General features: G+C 39.8%; 1 protein-coding gene across 1 annotated transcript; it reads left to right on the top strand.

The window, feature by feature from the left end:
- The first annotated feature begins 112 nt into the window (after positions 1–112).
- On the top strand, positions 113–17098 carry LOC117982872 (calnexin-like). Its single transcript, XM_034969307.2, has 13 exons — positions 113–308; positions 557–661; positions 2489–2656; positions 2889–3038; positions 5940–6148; positions 6989–7196; positions 7391–7511; positions 7812–7954; positions 8559–8675; positions 9830–9970; positions 10913–11035; positions 12316–12501; positions 14044–17098. The coding sequence occupies exons 2-13, from the start codon at positions 557–559 to the stop codon at positions 14110–14112; spliced, it is 1740 nt and encodes a 579-aa protein (XP_034825198.1). The 5' UTR covers positions 113–308; the 3' UTR covers positions 14113–17098.
- The last annotated feature ends 384 nt before the right edge of the window (positions 17099–17482 follow it).

Below are 17482 nucleotides of genomic sequence, written 5' to 3'. Positions count from 1 at the left end.
GGAATTTACTCACAGACTAAATATTCCGTGAATATCAACTTTCAAAATAAGAAAATGTCAAATATCTTTTAAGTTATTAGTCTGTGATGTCAAACTCTTGTTATCTATGATGAGAATTCATCAATTTATCAATTTCATTCATGGAGGAAATTAAACTTCTCTTGAGTTTTTCGATTTTTAATAATTTTTTGTGACTCGTTTGTGCATTGAAATAAAGTAAAGAATATTTGAAATAGAGAAGTTTTGTAAAGGTTGGACCGTAAAATATAATTCATGGTTAATTAGTGCTAACCCGAACCGAAAACAAGGTACGAAATGAGAGTGATGCCGACAGTATAACTCGAAAAGATTCTCATTGGTTTTAGTTTTATTTATTTTCATTGAGGATATCCGTTATCCGGTAACTCTTGGTGTATCACGTGAACCAAGGTATATTTAGGTTTGCTTTTTAATTAAATTAGGGGTGTAAGTACGTAGCGTGGTTTGAGGTTCCGATATTTTTTTGTTTACGATCGAATACGTCTTCCGTGGAGTTTTTAAGTGTAATTTTTTTCAGATGGCTGCTTACCGGCGAGTGTTAGTTAGTGCAGCTTTAGTGCTGTTGGTGTCAACGTACGTTAGTGCTAAGGCCGAAGATTCTGACGATGGAATCACTATTGAGGTTAGTTTAGTGTGACCTATTTTTGTATAGGTACTTAACTGATGGCAACGTCTTCACCTGTGCAGATTAGGTGGGGTTCATATAAACTCTATGAGAACTCTTTGATTGTCCGAAATAAAATACTTTTTATTTGTGGTTTAATTGTTACTTAGGCTGAGGCTGTGAAATAGTAACAGACAGACTTTCACATTAAAATAGATAAATCTCTACCTCTTTTTTCTACCTACTAGAACTAGAGTAACCAAAACACCACCCCCCCCCCCCCCCCCTAAATAAACGGATGACATCAGACGAGTTGCAGGGAGCCGCTGGATTCAGGTGGCGCAAGACTGGTGTGTGGAAGTCCCTACAAGAGACCAGTATTAAGAGTGTCCACTGTCCAGTAGTGGACGTCTATCAGTTGATGATGATGAATCTTGTTGAATTAAGAATCTTATTAGCTATCTTTCACAATCAGATAACAAGTTTACAATGTTTTTGACTTTTATTATTTGGCACCTTGACATATTTAATAATAATTGTAACAATATAAACATTAGCAATTTCTAGGGCTCCATACCTCAAATACAATAAGAATCAATCAACCCTTATAGAATCACTTCATTGTCTGTTTGTCAAAAAACCTATGAGGTACTTCCCGTTGACCTACAATTTAATTTAACATTAAAAAAAAACCAATTCAAAAGTCTGCCAGTTGTTAGGAAGGCAAGTGCTATTGATTCCCATCTACACCTCAGTAGTCTGCAGATCTCCAGTTTCATTATGGAATTAGAATCTCAATAAGACCTGTGGCCCTACTGCGGTTGTTTGACAGCTACAATGTCACTATCGCAATCATCTCTGATTGGTTAATGCTCGCTCACTATTGGCCACAATGCATTGTTGCAACAAGAATCGCACAAATTCAGCCAATCAGAACAATTGAGATTGTAATAATGATTGATGCAGGTTTTAGACAATCGCCCTACTGGTGTTAGATCTAGTGGATACAAAATTCGGCATTATTCTTTTTTTTTTAAACCGGCCAAGTGCGCGTCAGGCTCGCGCAATGAGGGTTCCGTACTACAGTCGTATTTTTCGACATTTTGCAGGATAATTCAAAAACTATGATACATAAAAATAAATATAAAAATCTGTTTTAGAATGCACAGGTGAAGACCTTTCAATGATACCCCACTTGATATAGTTATCTTACTTAGAAAATTGAAAATACTAATTATTAGTATGAGACCACAATTTAATTTTTTGTGTGTGATCTAACCCTAAATTCACGGTTTTCAGATTTTTCCCCAAATGTCAGCTATAAGATCTACCTACCGAATTTCATGATTCTAGGTCAACGGGAAGTACCTTGTAGGTTTCTTGACAGACACGGATAGATAGGCAACAAAGTGATCCTATATGGGTTCCGTTTTTCCTTTTGAGGTATGGAACCCTAAAAAAACAATATTAGCCAATTGCTATGCTATTATTTAATTGCTGACTAATATTCCTCTTTCCCCTCCAATTAAACGTAAAGCTTGTGCTAGGAGTAGGTACGACAATAGTGCAACAGGTGTTATTTGAACCGGCGACCTTACGGTTTTCAGTCCGCTCCTTAAATAATAATAATAATAAATCTTTTTTTATTTAAGTAAACTTTCACAAGTGCTTTCGAATCGTCGGATGCCACCGGAATGCCTTTTCTACCGAGAAGAACCAGCAAGAAACTCGGCGGTTGCTCTTTTCAAATATACTTTTAACCATTGAGCTATTCAGGCTCTAATACATATCCTTGAACCATTCTTGTTTTAGTCTTTGTACAAAATTTAACCATTCTTGTTCTAGACAATTGAAGAAGAAGAAGAATACCAGAGTCCTCAAATAGATCCTAAGAAGGTCTATCTAACTGAACACTTTGATGATGAGGCAGTCTTCAAGAAGAAGTGGATCAAATCAGAGGCCAAGAAACAAGGAGTTGACGAAAACATTGCCAAATATGATGGCAAATGGGAGGTATCATAATTAATCAGTACCCTTATTATAAATGCGAAAGGGTGTTTGTTAGTTTATTGGTTTGTTGGTTTGTCCTGAAGGACACCTGTTACACTGTTGCAATCTGATTACGTCAATACGATACGTGATGGAAGTACAAACCAACAAACAAACACACTTTCGAATCCATACTAATGAGACATGGTTCCAGCGCAATAGCAATTTCTGGGACTTATATGGTTGTATATTCCAGATCCAATCACCAGCAAGGCGCATCCTCAAGAATGACCTTGGCTTAGTCCTCACTACGGAGGCAAAGCATGCGGCCATCTCCTCCCTCCTGGACCGTCCCTTCGAGTTCAAGGAAAAACCACTGGTGGTGCAGTATGAAGTCACTATGCAGGTCAGTTGTTCAAATAGAAAAGAATAGAATTTATTTTTATTCAAGTAGACTTATTACAAGTTCTGTTGAATCGTTAACTAGTTTAATTTACCACTGGTTCGGAATGCCGTTCTTACCGAAAAGAACCAGCAAGAAACTCGGCGGTTGCTCTTTTCAAGTCATCAATTTACAATATTATTATACCATACTGTACAAGCAATTGCAGCCCCGTGCACTGCTGGAGCGAGTCAAATAGCTATTTAATTAATCTCACCATGATTACCCTATTGCCGGCTCACTACAGAGAATGGGTGTTATCAGAGTGAGAAGGGTTTTTGGCCAGATTCAACCACACTGGCCGAGTGCAGGTTGGCAGACTTCACACACCTTTGAGAACATTATGGAAAACTCTCAGACGTGCAGGTTTGCTCACGATGGTTTACTTCACCGTTAAAGCAAGTGATATTTAAATAAATAAAATAAAAATCATTTATTTCGACCATATCAAGATCATAATTGTTAGGATTAACACACACCTTAAAAAACTAATCTTAGTAATCTTATAACGATTCACCTAATCTACTAATACTATATCTGAGACAGGCCTGATTAGTCAGCACGTGCACCATATGACAATGGTTCAGGTACTGACAATCAAACCTGTCAGCAAATGCCCTCAGGATGCCATTGGCACTAGCTAGCCCGTACCATGCGCACCGGGGATGCGCACTTTATAATATTAGTATAGATACTAGCTGATGCCCGCGACTTCGTCCGTGTGGAATTAGGTTTTTAAAAATCCCGGGGGAACTCTTTGATTTTCCGAGATAAAAAGTAGCCTATGTCACTCTCTAGGTCTTTATTTATGCCCATGCAAAAAATAACGTCAATCCGTTGCACCATTGCGACGTGTTTGAAGGACAAACCAACAAACAAACACACTTTCGCATTTATAATAAGTAAGTAAGTACCTACTGATTAAAGTTTTATAGCAAAAAGTTATAAACTTTTGGATCTCGACTGCATCATTCAATATTACCTAAATGATGCAATACCAGTATGTGTTTTCAAAACATAATAACCGACCATAAACTATTCAGCCCGCCATGCAAATCTGATAAACCAATTAGTACCACCGACTTTACTAGTTTTAATACCCGCGCGTTACATTGTACAACAACCATATTTTATTGCTGACAGTTATGATTGCATCATTTTTCGAGATCTTTCTTTGGGTAATACGTTCGGTATTTTGTGTAAAGTATATTAAATACACTTTTTGTAGTACGCGACAAGATGGCAATCAGAGTGGGGATGCCCTGTACACTCGCACGTCCCCGGCACGTATCCGCGCCCCGCGCTAACCCGGTGCGGAATAGCGCCTCATATCCCGAATGCCATCTCAACCTGTCGCGTATACTTAGTCCAGTACGTGCATTAAAGCCCACCTCGTATTCAGAAAATGTCTGTAAAAAAACTTTCGCACTCTTGACGGTCGTCCGCACATCCCGCACATTATCAAATCAGTGGCCTGATTCGCTAGCTCAATGTTCAACACTATGATAGCCACCGAGTTCATTTGAAATCGGTTTTTTCTACATTCAATTCAATTCAATTCAAATTTCTTTATTGCGAATATGGGTAAACAGTAGAGGTACAGCCAAATTCTGCCTATTATCAATATGTTATGAATTATGAATATGATATACCAAATTGTACTTTTTTTTGATAAAATAAAGTCACATTCAATACTAAGTCACAAAAAAAAATAGTTATTATAAATGTCAAAATTAAAATAAAAATTAAACTTCTCTACAAGGTAATCTTTAATCGACATTGCTGCTTCACTTAGTGATCTGTCTATTTTAAGGTACTTTTACATTACATTTTTTGTATCAATATGCATTAAGTACCCCCTTGTTGGGGGTACTTAATGTACATTGATACAAAAAAAGTTTCCTAGATTTTTATTTCGCAAAATTGCACATAGTCGCATCTAGAAGACATAAAGAGATTGGATAAATCGAATTTTGTTTTCGAAAACTTAAATAGGTACACCTGCTGATGCAAAGTTTTTCTTAAAAGATACAAGTCGCAAGTCCTTTATAAAGGTAAACAATTTACAAAAATATCACAAAGAAATTGTGCGAGACACGAACCTCTTGTTGGCTCGAGTCCAATATTACTTTCGGAAACATTTTATGGTCTTTGTGTATGTTTATTAATAGTTATTATTGCATGTCAGTGTACTGTATAGTCTATAACACTATATGTTATGTAAAGCTAGTTAGGTCATAAGTCAAATTAACTTGGGTAAGGAATCTCTCTTATAACAATGGTAATGGTCAGGTCATACGAATAATTTTTGTCCTGTCTAGTTATTATGTTTTAAAATAAACGGTTAAAACTCACGCAATTGTTAGCCTATAATGAAAATCATTACACCACCCACAAATGTTTAAAATGCTAAATTGTTTTAAAATTATTTTTGGGGTTCCGTACCTCAAAAGGAAAAAGGAACCCTTATAGGATCACTTCGTTGTCTATCTGTCTGTCTGTTCTTCCGTCTGTCATCATGACCAGAATCATGAAAGGAAATTGTCCATTATCTTAGGAGCTTTGCCCCCAAATATTATTGTTATGTCACCATGGGTTTAATTTTATTTTGTAGACAAATAATTATTCTGCAATTTTTTTTTTAATTTATTTAAGTTTTGACACGACGCCACAAAAGAGGGCCCGTTCACGGGCTATCTCCTTTGGCAGGTAGGTAGGTCTTATAGCACAAGTAAAAGAAATAATTCCGAAAACCGTGGAGTTGTGGTTACATCACACAAATTCATCCTGATCCGTGGAGTTGATCATATTGATGATGATACATATTGTTTGTCCTCAATCATAAACCTGATCGTCTGTCCGTAGGAGGGTCAAAACTGCGGCGGCGCGTACATCAAACTTCTGTCCAAAGGCGTCAACACGAAGGCCGACCTGCGTCAGTTCCACGACCAAACGCCTTACACTATCATGTTCGGGCCTGACAAGTGCGGGAACGACAACAAGCTGCACTTCATATTCCGACACAGGAACCCCAAGAACGGCACCATCGAAGAGAAACACGCCAAGAAACCCACGTGAGTAATAAATACACTTTTGATCTGCGTCAGTTCCACGACCAAACGCCTTACACTATCATGTTCGGGCCTGACAAGTGCGGGAACGACAACAAGCTGCACTTCATCTTCCGACACAGGAACCCCAAGAACGGCACCATCGAAGAGAAACACGCCAAGAAACCCACGTGAGTAATAAATACACTTTTGATCTGCGTCAGTTCCACGACCAAACTCCTTTACCGTCATTTTAGAGATAAGTGCGGGAATGACAACAAGCTACATTTCATCTTCTGACATAGGAATTTCCTATAATAATAATACCAGCAAAGTAAAATACACTAAGAAACCTACCACCAGTCACCACCCAAACTCCTTGTGCAGTTGCAATATATCCTATATTGTGACTTCCTCTCATCTTTATCATTCACACCAGCTTGATGGTACCATAATTTATTTATTTTTTGCTATCGTTAGGTAACTTTCATACTATAGTTATTACAAGTGGGCAAAAGTAGATTGTTTTATACCCTTACTCTAGCTAGGCGAAACTATATCAGGATCAACACATTGCCAGCTCATTACTAAGCAAGGTCTCTTCTCATGACCACACTGACCCAGTGCGGATTGGCGGACTTCGCACACCTTTCAAAACTTTATCCAGAACTCTCGGACATGTAGGTTCACTCACGATGTGTTCCTTCATCATTAAATAAAGTAATATTTAAATGCGTAATAACTCCGAAAAGTTAGAGGTGCAAACCCGGCATCGAACCCGTGACCTCCCGAATAAGAGGCCGACGTCTTAACCACTAGGCTATCACCGCACCAACCTAAAATAATTCATATTATTATTTCCAGTCAGCGCCTCGACGATATCTACAAAGACAAAGAGCCGCATTTGTACACACTGATCGTCCGCCCCGACAACACATTCACCATACTAGTGGACAACAAAGAGGCCAACGCGGGCTCCCTGCTCGAAGACTTCACCCCATCCGTCAACCCACCGGAGGAAATCGACGACCCTAATGACCAGAAACCCAACGACTGGGATGAGAGGGAAAAGGTAAGTGTGCTACCTACCATATGCATATGCCAGCGTTCTGGTTACACCCTGTATACAACGTTTTGCTATCTTTAGTGGACAACAAAGAAGCTAACAACGTCTAAATCTATCCCTGTCCTGTTAATTTCGTTTAGTTTAGAGATTAGCTCCTTGCTCGAAGGCATTAAACCCATGATAAGCTATTTGTGTTACAGATCGTGGATCCCACAGCAACAAAACCTGAGGACTGGGACGAGGACGCGCCCGCGACCATCGTGGACCCCAACGCGGTCAAACCCGACGGCTGGCTCGACGATGAACCTGACATGATACCAGGTAACTATGATCTATCAGGTGTTCCTAGATAGATCTTGGCCCTTTGGACTAGTTTCTTATTCAATGTGTCAGGGCTTTGATCCCAAGCACCCATTTCTAACTTCTCGTAGCTAAGTGCGTTTTAAGCAATTAAATATCACTTGCTTTAACGCTGAAGGGAAACATTGTGATGCACCTGTTGCATTGTGCATGCCTAACAGTCCTCCACAATATTTTCAACAATTTTTCTCAGGCATAATGATGTATGGAAGTTCGCCATTGGTCTTTTCCTTGTACCGATCCTCTTTTTGTTCTGTTTAGACCCAGAGGCGAAGAAACCGGAGGACTGGGATGAGGAAATGGACGGGGAATGGGAAGCACCCCTGGTGGACAACCCTGCGTGCAGCGCCGCGCCCGGCTGCGGGGAGTGGAAGCCGCCCACTATCCCCAACCCCAACTATAAGGTACGTCTCTACTCTACACCTGAGGCGAGGAGCCAGAGGACTGGGATGAGGAAATGGACGGGGAATGGAAAGCACCCCTGGTGGACAACCCTGCGTGCAGCGCCGCGCCCGGCTGCGGGGAGTGGAAGCCGCCCACTATCCCCAACCCCAACTATAAGGTACGTCTCTACTCTACACCTGAGGCGAGGAGCCAGAGGACTGGGATGAGGAAATGGACTGGGAATGGGAAGTTCCATAGTTAATGACGATGTCTCGGACTGATTTTTTCGAGGTTTCTGGACCGATATGTTTTTTTTAATCAACTGAAATTTCCGTGGTGGTTTCATTTAAATTTCTGGATCCAACTCCTTAATACTGATGCTGGAGGATAACTACCCGCCTTATCAAGTTTCAGGAAGTGTTCATAGTGAATCAATATTGTAGGTACCAAGCAACGACTAGTATGAAGTCGGGCGAGCATAATAAAATAAACTAGAAACATAACGTGTAACAAAATTCAAAAAACATACACGTGTAGAAACAAAAGTTATTTTTTAACTTTGTAGTGTTTTTTGAAATCGGTTTTTTTTTACATTTTTAGTATTAACTTATTTTGTTGTGGCAGGGCGTGTGGCGCGCGCCGCTGATCCCCAACCCCAACTACAAGGGTAAGTGGTCGCCGCGCCGCATCCCCAACCCGCACTTCTTCAACGACGAGCACCCCTTCCGCATGACGCCCATCGTGAGTATACCTCCACCTCTTCTGATGCATCTTTAAAGTCGAAACCCACATACGCTGCGCTGCGTGACGCGACGCGGTGCGGCAAATGTAGTTTATACGAGTTTTTATGTAGTAATGCGCTGCCGTGTCGCGTTGCGTCGCGCAGCGCAGCGTGTGTTTGGACCATTAATCTTTACTCTGAACCGAAATAGGTTATGATTTCGAATTTAATTTCGGGGTTTTAGGGTTTTGCATCTCAAAAGGAAAAACGGAACCCTTATAGTATCACTTTGTTGTCTGTCTGTCTGTCAAGAAACCTACAGGGTACTTTTCGTGGACCTAGAATCATGAAATTTGGCAGGTAGGTAGGTCTCATAGCAGACATTCGGGGAAAAATCTGAAAACCGTGAATTTGTGGTTATATCACACAAAAAAATTAAATTGTGGTCATGAACTAATAATTAGTATTTTCAATTTTCTAAGTAAGATAACTATATCAAGTCGGGTATCATATGAAAGGTCTTCACCTGTGCATTCTAAAACAGATTTTTATTTATTTTTATGTATCATGGTTTTTGAATTATCCTGCAAAATGTCGAAAAAATACGACTGTAGTATTGAACCCTCATTGCGCGAGCCTGACTCGCACTTGGCCGGTTTTTTTTTTTTGGTAACATAGGTTAAATAAATAAATCTAAATATATAAAAGGAAAAGGTGACTGACTGACTGACTGACTGACTGATCTATCAACGCACAGCTCAAACTACTGGACGGATCGGGCTGAAATTTGGTATGCAGATAGCTATTATGACGTAGGCGTCAGCTAAGAAAAGATTTTTGAAAATTCAACCCCTAAGGGGGTGAAATAGGGTTTTGAAATTTGTGTAGTCCACGCGGACGAAGTCGCGAGCATAAGCTAGTAATAAATAAAAATCTTTTTTATTCGAATAAACTTTTACAAGTACTTTCGAATAGTCGGATGCATCTACCACTGGTTCGTTCTCTAATAGAGGAGTACAGAGTGTACAGAATACACAGTTTCGTTTGTGATTGGTTGGTGCCTCAAAATGGTTAACGTGGTGGCTCAAAATGGTTAACGCCCACTAATTTTTTTGTCGTTGTATGATGAGCCAAGTGCGACAAAAGTTGTAAAATGGCTTCCTTGTTCTTCCAGCACGCGGTAGGCTTCGAGCTGTGGTCGATGTCGCCGCAGCTGCTGTTCGACAACCTGATCGTCACCGACGACGTGGCCGTGGCCGAGCAGTGGGCCGCGCAAACCTACGCGCTCAAGCGCGCCAAGATCAACAGCGATGCGGTAAGTGACCCCTTGCAGCACTAGTGTGATAACATTATATAAAACTCTGTATCAATGAGGGTGTACCGTTTACATTGGTGTTAATTTCTTGAGTGGTGTTAAATTCTTCAATACAATGATCAGCAAACGTGGTGGGGTCGCGTGCTGGCCGCCACGGGCTACCGGCCGGGCTGGTGGGCGCTGTACGCGCTCTACTGCGCCGTACCCGTCGCCGTCTACGTCACGTATCTGTTGCGGAGGGCCAAAGAGGTGCTCTATACCGTGCGAGCTAGATGTGTGTTGCTAGATCACCTGTGTAACTCGTACCATTGCTGAGGGTTATGATTCCGGCTATTAATTATATGATACTAGCTCAGAGACTCACTTTTTTTTTAATAGCTCAACTGGTAAAGGAGTGGACTGAAAACCGAAATTGCAGTTGCACTATTGTCGTACCTACTCCTAGCACAAGCCTGATGCTTAGTTTGAGAGGAAAGGGGAATATTAGTCATTTAACATGGCTAATATTCTTATTAAAAAAAAAATTAAGTAAGCTAATAGCTCTCCTTGCAGCAGTACAAAAAAATGCTGCATCAGTATATTGATGCAGCATTATAAACTCGTATGCTTCTTCGTAATTTTTTTATTTTTCTTGTTTTACGTAATATTTAGTATTTAATATTTAGTACTATTGTAAATTGCAGTGTTTTTATTTTTTATTTTTTCATATTTGTATTTTTAGCTTTAAGTTAACTGGTAATCCCGCACTTGCAAACTTTTAAAATGCATGCCGGTTTGCCAGTAATTGGGTGTACACTCTAAATTTTTTCTCTGTGAATTGTAATTGTTATTTTATAATATGTGTACTATCTGTTGGCAAACCAATAAAATAAAATAAAATAGTGAAGTAGTACGTAGTAGTCGTGTTGCTAAGTAGTCGCTAGCGCTGTGGTCCTGTCCCAGGAGTCGTTCGTGGAGCGCGCGCTGAAGTTCGCCGGCGAGAACCCGTGGGTGTACGCCGTCGTCATCATCGGCTCCTTCATACTCGTCGGCCTCGTGGCCTACATGTGCTGCGGACCCAGGACCGTGAGTACACTCATTATTACGAATTAGGATACACTTATAATAATTTTAACGTAAAATTCATTCAATTTATCCATGACTAGCTTATGCTCGCGACTTCGTCCGCGTGGACTACAAAATTTCAAATCCCTATTTCACCCCCTTAGGAGTTGAATTTTCAAAAATCCTTTCTTAGCGGATGCCTACGTCATAATAGCTATCTGCATGCCAAATTTCAGCCCGATCCGTCCAGTAGTTTAAGCTGTGCGTTGATAGATCAGTCAGTCAGTCAGTCAATCACCTTTTCCTTTTATATATATAGATTTAAGCAAAATCTAAATATATAAAAGGAAAAGGTGACTGACTGACTGATCTATCAACGCACAGTGGCTCTACCGCGGTTGTTTGACAGCTACAATGTCACGATCGCAATCATCTCTGATTGGTTAATGCTCGCTCACTATTGGCCACAATGCATTGTTGCAACAAGAATCGCACAAATTCAGCCAATCAGAACAATTGAGATTGTAATCATGATTGATGCAGGACAATCGCCGTACAGCTCAAACTACTGGACGGATCGGGCTGAAATTTGGCATGTAGATAGCTGTTATGACGTAGGCATCCGCTAAGAAAGGATTTTTTTAAATTCAACTCCTCTAAGGGGGTGAAATAGGGGTTTGAAATTTGTATGGTCCTCGCGGACAAGTCGCGAGCATAAGCTAGTTTTTAATAAAACTAGATGAAAACAAAAATTAAGAACCACAGAGAATAATAAAATGCTAGTTTTGACGCTTCGCATTCTTTTGTTTCTTTAGTGTTGTGCAGAGAAGACATTGCAACCGCAGAACAGACTAAAAATGAATTAATGTGAGAGACCGTACCATATCGATAATTCGTTCAGAATCTAAAACTGATCGAGTTATTTAAATCGAATTATTTTAATATAGCGTTGTTTACCAACACATCAATAGATATATTATAATGTTATTTTATGTTGCGTTTACGTAATAATATTTACGCACTATATAGGCTTTGCACCTACGTAAAATAAAATAATTCTTTACATTAGAGTTAATTCGTTAAATCGGCCATTCCCAATATAGTTCAGCAATAGCGCATCACTACAGGTCATGTCAAAATAAAGTCACGTGATCAGTACCGCCATATTTGTTATCTTTTTGCATCAATCCTATTGGAATGCTGTATAGATTGGTAGGAAGGGGATACGAATACTCCAAAAATAGTAGTGATCAGAATCAGTACCACTGTTTAAATAAACTTTTACTATGTGTGTCATTCAGGATATTGATGCGGACGTCAAAAAGACAGATGCGTTAGTGGAGGACGATCCACACCAATCAGAAGCCGAGGAGCAAGAGAGGAAGAGCGATAGTGAGAAGAGAGAGGGAGACGACGATGTTGATGAACAAGAGAAGCCCAGCAAGGCGGACTTGGAGGGACCCGCGCAAGGGATCGACAGCACTGACGTGAGTATATTGCATTAGCAGACAGACGCACCAATCAGAGGCCGAGGAGCAGCAGAGGGAGAGAGACGGCGAGATGAAAGAGGGAGACAACTAGATAGATGAACAAGAGAAGCTCAGTAATGCTGGATTGGAGGGACCCGCGCAAGGGATCGACAGCACTGACGTGAGTACATTGCATTAGCAGACAGACGCACCAATCAGAGGCCGAGGAGCAGCAGAGGGAGAGAGACGGCGAGATGAAAGAGGGAGACGACGATGTTGATGAACAAGAGAAGCCCAGCAAGGCGGACTTGGAGGGACACGCGCAAGGGATCGATAGCGCTGACGTGAGTATATTGCACTAGCAGATAGACGCACCAATCAGAGGCCGAGGAGCAGGAGAGGGAGAGAGATGGCGAGATGAAAGAGGGAGACGACGATGTTGATGAACAAGAGAAGCCCAGCAAGGCGGACTTGGAGGGACCCGCGCAAGGGATCGATAGCGCTGACGTGAGTATATTGCACTAGCAGATAGACGCACCAATCAGAGGCCGAGGAGCAGGAGAGGGAGAGAGATGGCGAGATGAAAGAGGGAGACGACGATGTTGATGAACAAGAGAAGCCCAGCAAGGCGGACTTGGAGGGACCCGCGCAAGGGATCGATAGCGCTGACGTGAGTATATTGCACTAGCAGATAGACGCACCAATCAGAGGCCGAGGAGCAGGAGAGGGAGAGAGATGGCGAGATGAAAGAGGGAGACGACGATGTTGATGAACAAGAGAAGCCCAGCAAGGCGGACTTGGAGGGGCCCGCGCATGGGATCGACAGCACTGACGTGAGTATATTGCATTAGCAGACAGACGCACCAATCAGAGGCCGAGGAGGAGAGAGACGGCAAGAAGAAAGAGGGAGACAACTAGATAGATGAACAAGAGAAGCTCAGTAATGCTGGGTTGGAGGGGCATAATGGTGAATTTGTGGTTACATCACAAAAAATGTGTTTAGGAAAAAATTACTTTACTAACCCACATATAGATGGCGCTGTTACTATTAACTTGCAATGCTGTACATGCAAGTTTAAACATCTTGTACGATGGTACTTCCGTCGCGAGTCCGACTCGCACTTGACGGGTTTTTATAAAAACTAGATGATGCACGCGACTTAGTCTGCGTGGACTTAGATTTTTAAAATCCCGTGGGAATTCTTTGATTTTCCGGGATAAGAAGCAGCCTATGTCCTTCCCTGGGATGTAAGCAAACTTTCTCTGTACCAAATTTCATATAAATCGGTTACACGGATGGACCTATAAGAATCCCGTGGGAACTCCTTGATTTTCCGGGATAAGAAGTAGCCTATGTGCTTCCCTGGGATGTAAGCTAATTCTGTACCAAATTTCATCAAAAGCGTTTGAACGGGTAGGCCGTGAAAAGCTAGCTGACAGACACACTTGCATTTATATTAGTATGGATTATACACCTAAATCTTGAAGAATCATCTATCCATAGGTAGTCTGATAATCGTATATGAAATCCCATACATTAGTATAATTTTATGTTCGCAGACGACTCCGCTCGTGGACACAGAAGGTGCGGGCGACGGCCAGCGGAAACGGAAGCCGCGCAAGGAGTAAGCGAGAGGGACATACGCATTGTATGTTTACGTTTAGCTGCTAGAGCGAGAGGGCGGATGCGTGGTGACGGATAGACAAATCTTCTCTTTTACTTTGTATTACTCTATACGAGTCTGTTCTAAGTTTCGAACCGATACAATGTCAATATGTATAGGACCGTGCCATGACCGGATACTATAGGCTTTCAGACAAAATGGGGTTTTCGTATCACTTTCTAAACATATTTTTCATCACACAATTTATTCACCTTAGTCCCCCGACTGATTGCAGATAATGACAAGGAAAAAAAAAATTATTCACCTTAAAATAGAAAATCGATTTCGAATCGAATCAAAAACATCGATTTGCTTTTCAATTTTAATCGATATTCTATGTAAGCTTAAATCGAACTAAAACGATACAATCGATACATTTCACGCCATCAAAAGCTTAAATATCGGACACGTACGCATACGGTCATGGCACGGTCCTGTGCCTAGAGCAACAAATCTTACTTATAAATCTATTAGTTCTCTGTTAGCGAATATTTTCAAAGAGTGTGTGTGATCGCTTTAGCGAATAATTTCATGGCCACAGTACACATTGGCCCAATGCATTCGTCCATTGTACATTTTTTGATTGGTCAGTTAGCGAACGAACACGCGCGAGGCACGCGCCACTCTGGCCCCACCCACTTTCTTTGCAGGTCGTTACTTGTTGAAAATATGAATCCGCTCCGCATTATTTGATGCTGATTCGGATGTCTGAATTAATGCGAATGTTCCGCATTTGCGGATGCCGATGTGAATATCCGTAACACCCCTAATGGTCTTAGAATTTAGATGTAGTTTGCCACGTTTGTGCCAACATACATACAAATTGACAGAAAGTGTCGCTGTTACTTTATGCAGCTTACCAAATAAAAATTGCTACAAAACTACTCTTTCAAATAATGTAAAACTTAAAAGTATAAAATACCGCCTGCAAATATAATATGTACTCCCAGTCATGTTTTAAAGGATGCTTTCAGTGGCTGACCATCGCTGGCCGTAAGTGGCAAATATACGCCATGTTCACCAAATGCTTGGGCCGAGTACGTTAGGTCAATGTGTACTAAGCTTTTTAGATTTAATGTCGTTGTAAACTCGACGACATTAACGATAGTACGATTTTTTTTAAGATTAATTCAATAAATAGTAATAATAATTAATTTTAAAACAATGAATACACGCAGACTTCCTCTTTATTATTCACCAAAGAAACTTCGAGAAGTCACTCTTCGTACTTTATAGCTTCGAACAAAGCGTTCGTTCCTTTATTCAGTTGTTTTTTATTTTATAAGGCAGACTTATGAATTATTATTATCGTATAATTTATTGTAATAAATGAATATTCTCGTGGTTGTAAGATATTTTCTTTTGTTTTTATTTTTCATTTGTATTATTCCTCGTGCATTTTATGTTATGTTATAATTAGGGTGAGCGCACATCGCAGCGAATCACATCGAAATGCATCGGAGTTCACTTCACAATAAATAATCTGTATCTCATCAACTCATGTGAATTCATGGGTCACTATGAAACAATAAAAAAATCACTAAACAAATATTTATCTTTCTTTGATAGTTTCTATACAGGGTTAATTTAACAGGCAGGTACTGATAACCTCACAGGTAACTAATTACACAACATACATTAACAACTTTTTACAAAATGACAGTTTTCTTTTTGTTGTATGAAGTCTGTCTGAATTGTGTTATGCTAAAAATAACTCTACATTTTTGAGTGTAGTCGAGCTATTTATAGCATCTAATTTAAATAATTTTATATGAAAAATTAGACAAAACGACATCTGCCCGAAACTTTATGAATGGAAATATGAATTGTTAGCATATTTAAGATTATTTTGATACGACAGTTACTTCACGAGCAGTGTATTGGTTTGACGCAGTTGTTGAGCTTTCTCTGAAAATTGATTGATTTTAACAGCAAATTTAAAGCTCTTCTTCAAAATTTTGTAATGATAAAATGCTAAACCCTTCTCCTTCTGAGAGGAAACCCGTGCTCAGTAGTGAGCCGGAAAAATTGAAAGATTTATGAAGTCGTAAATAAAAGTTGTTTAGTATTACGTAAAACAGTGACCTGTAAGAGGTCATTAGTTTATTTAAATTAATTCTGTTTAAATCTAACAATCATGTGCAAAATACTTTTTGCGTTCCGACGCAATTCGCCGCAATGTGTGCGATGCTTAATTAGTTAAGAATGTGTGGAACATATAGTAATTAATTTTTGATTAAATAATAATAATATAATGAATGAAGTAGCTGCTATACATTTGTGTTCAGTATTTATATAATATAATTATATGTTATAATAATAAATATTTATAGAATTTTTGATTATTGACTACATAATTAAAGCCCGCGACTTCGTCTTCGTACCTATTGTTATTCCGGTAATAAATATGTATATTTTTGTTTTATTCCAAGAAATATATTTGTCTTTTTAACACTTTCGAATCCATTCAGCTACATAAGTTAACAATAAATTTTGCATTTAAATGCAATCTATTAATATATAAGTATTCTATACACACTAGTGTCAAATGATAACAAATATATTATATGTATGTTAGGTTTGCCATCTTTTTATAGGAAATACATAAGATAGGATATTTTATAGAGTTACAAAAAAGAAGAATATTTTATACCTCTTAATAATCTTCTGAAATGCGCGAAAAGATACGCTTTAAAAGCAAATTTTTTTCTTGCTTAATCAATTTGTATGTTTTTAACAATATACCGTGCGTTCAGTGGCGTGCAGTTCATAGAGGCGTACAGGCGCTGCCTACCTTTGTTGTAATGCTTACTTTATTACTCCATTATAAGCTATGGGTAAATAGGTACTTAGCTAACTAATGAGGAAGTTTCAGGGACAAGCTTCAATAAAATTTTCATAGATGTCTCTTGAATACTCACTTGAATATTTCACATAGGTTGCCACGAAAGAGGAAACTTCCTCATTGGTACCCTTGATGTGCACGCCACTGCTTGAGATCGCAAAACAAGTTGTCCAATCCGAAGTTACAACATGGCGAAAAGCCCTTCAGGATTAAATACTGCTGGTCGATTTCGTAAAACCTGCATCAATCATTATTACAATCTCGATTGTTGTGATTGGCTTAATTTGTGCGATTCGTGTTGCAACAATGCATTGTAGCCAATAGTGAGCGAGCGTCAACTAATCGAGAGGCGATTGCGATCGTGATATTGTAGCTGTCATTTTACCGCAATCGAGCAGCTGTTTATGTAAAAAGCGCAGTCATACGCCTCGTATTCAGATCGGACTACTTGTTTGCGCGCACTAGGTATACATCATAGTGGCAACCCTAG

Source organism: Maniola hyperantus, chromosome 6 (genome assembly GCF_902806685.2).
Source record: "Maniola hyperantus chromosome 6, iAphHyp1.2, whole genome shotgun sequence".
NCBI classification, from domain to species: domain Eukaryota; kingdom Metazoa; phylum Arthropoda; class Insecta; order Lepidoptera; family Nymphalidae; genus Maniola; species Maniola hyperantus.
Note: the sequence above shows the minus strand (reverse complement) of the source record. Positions and strands in the feature narration are given on the sequence as shown.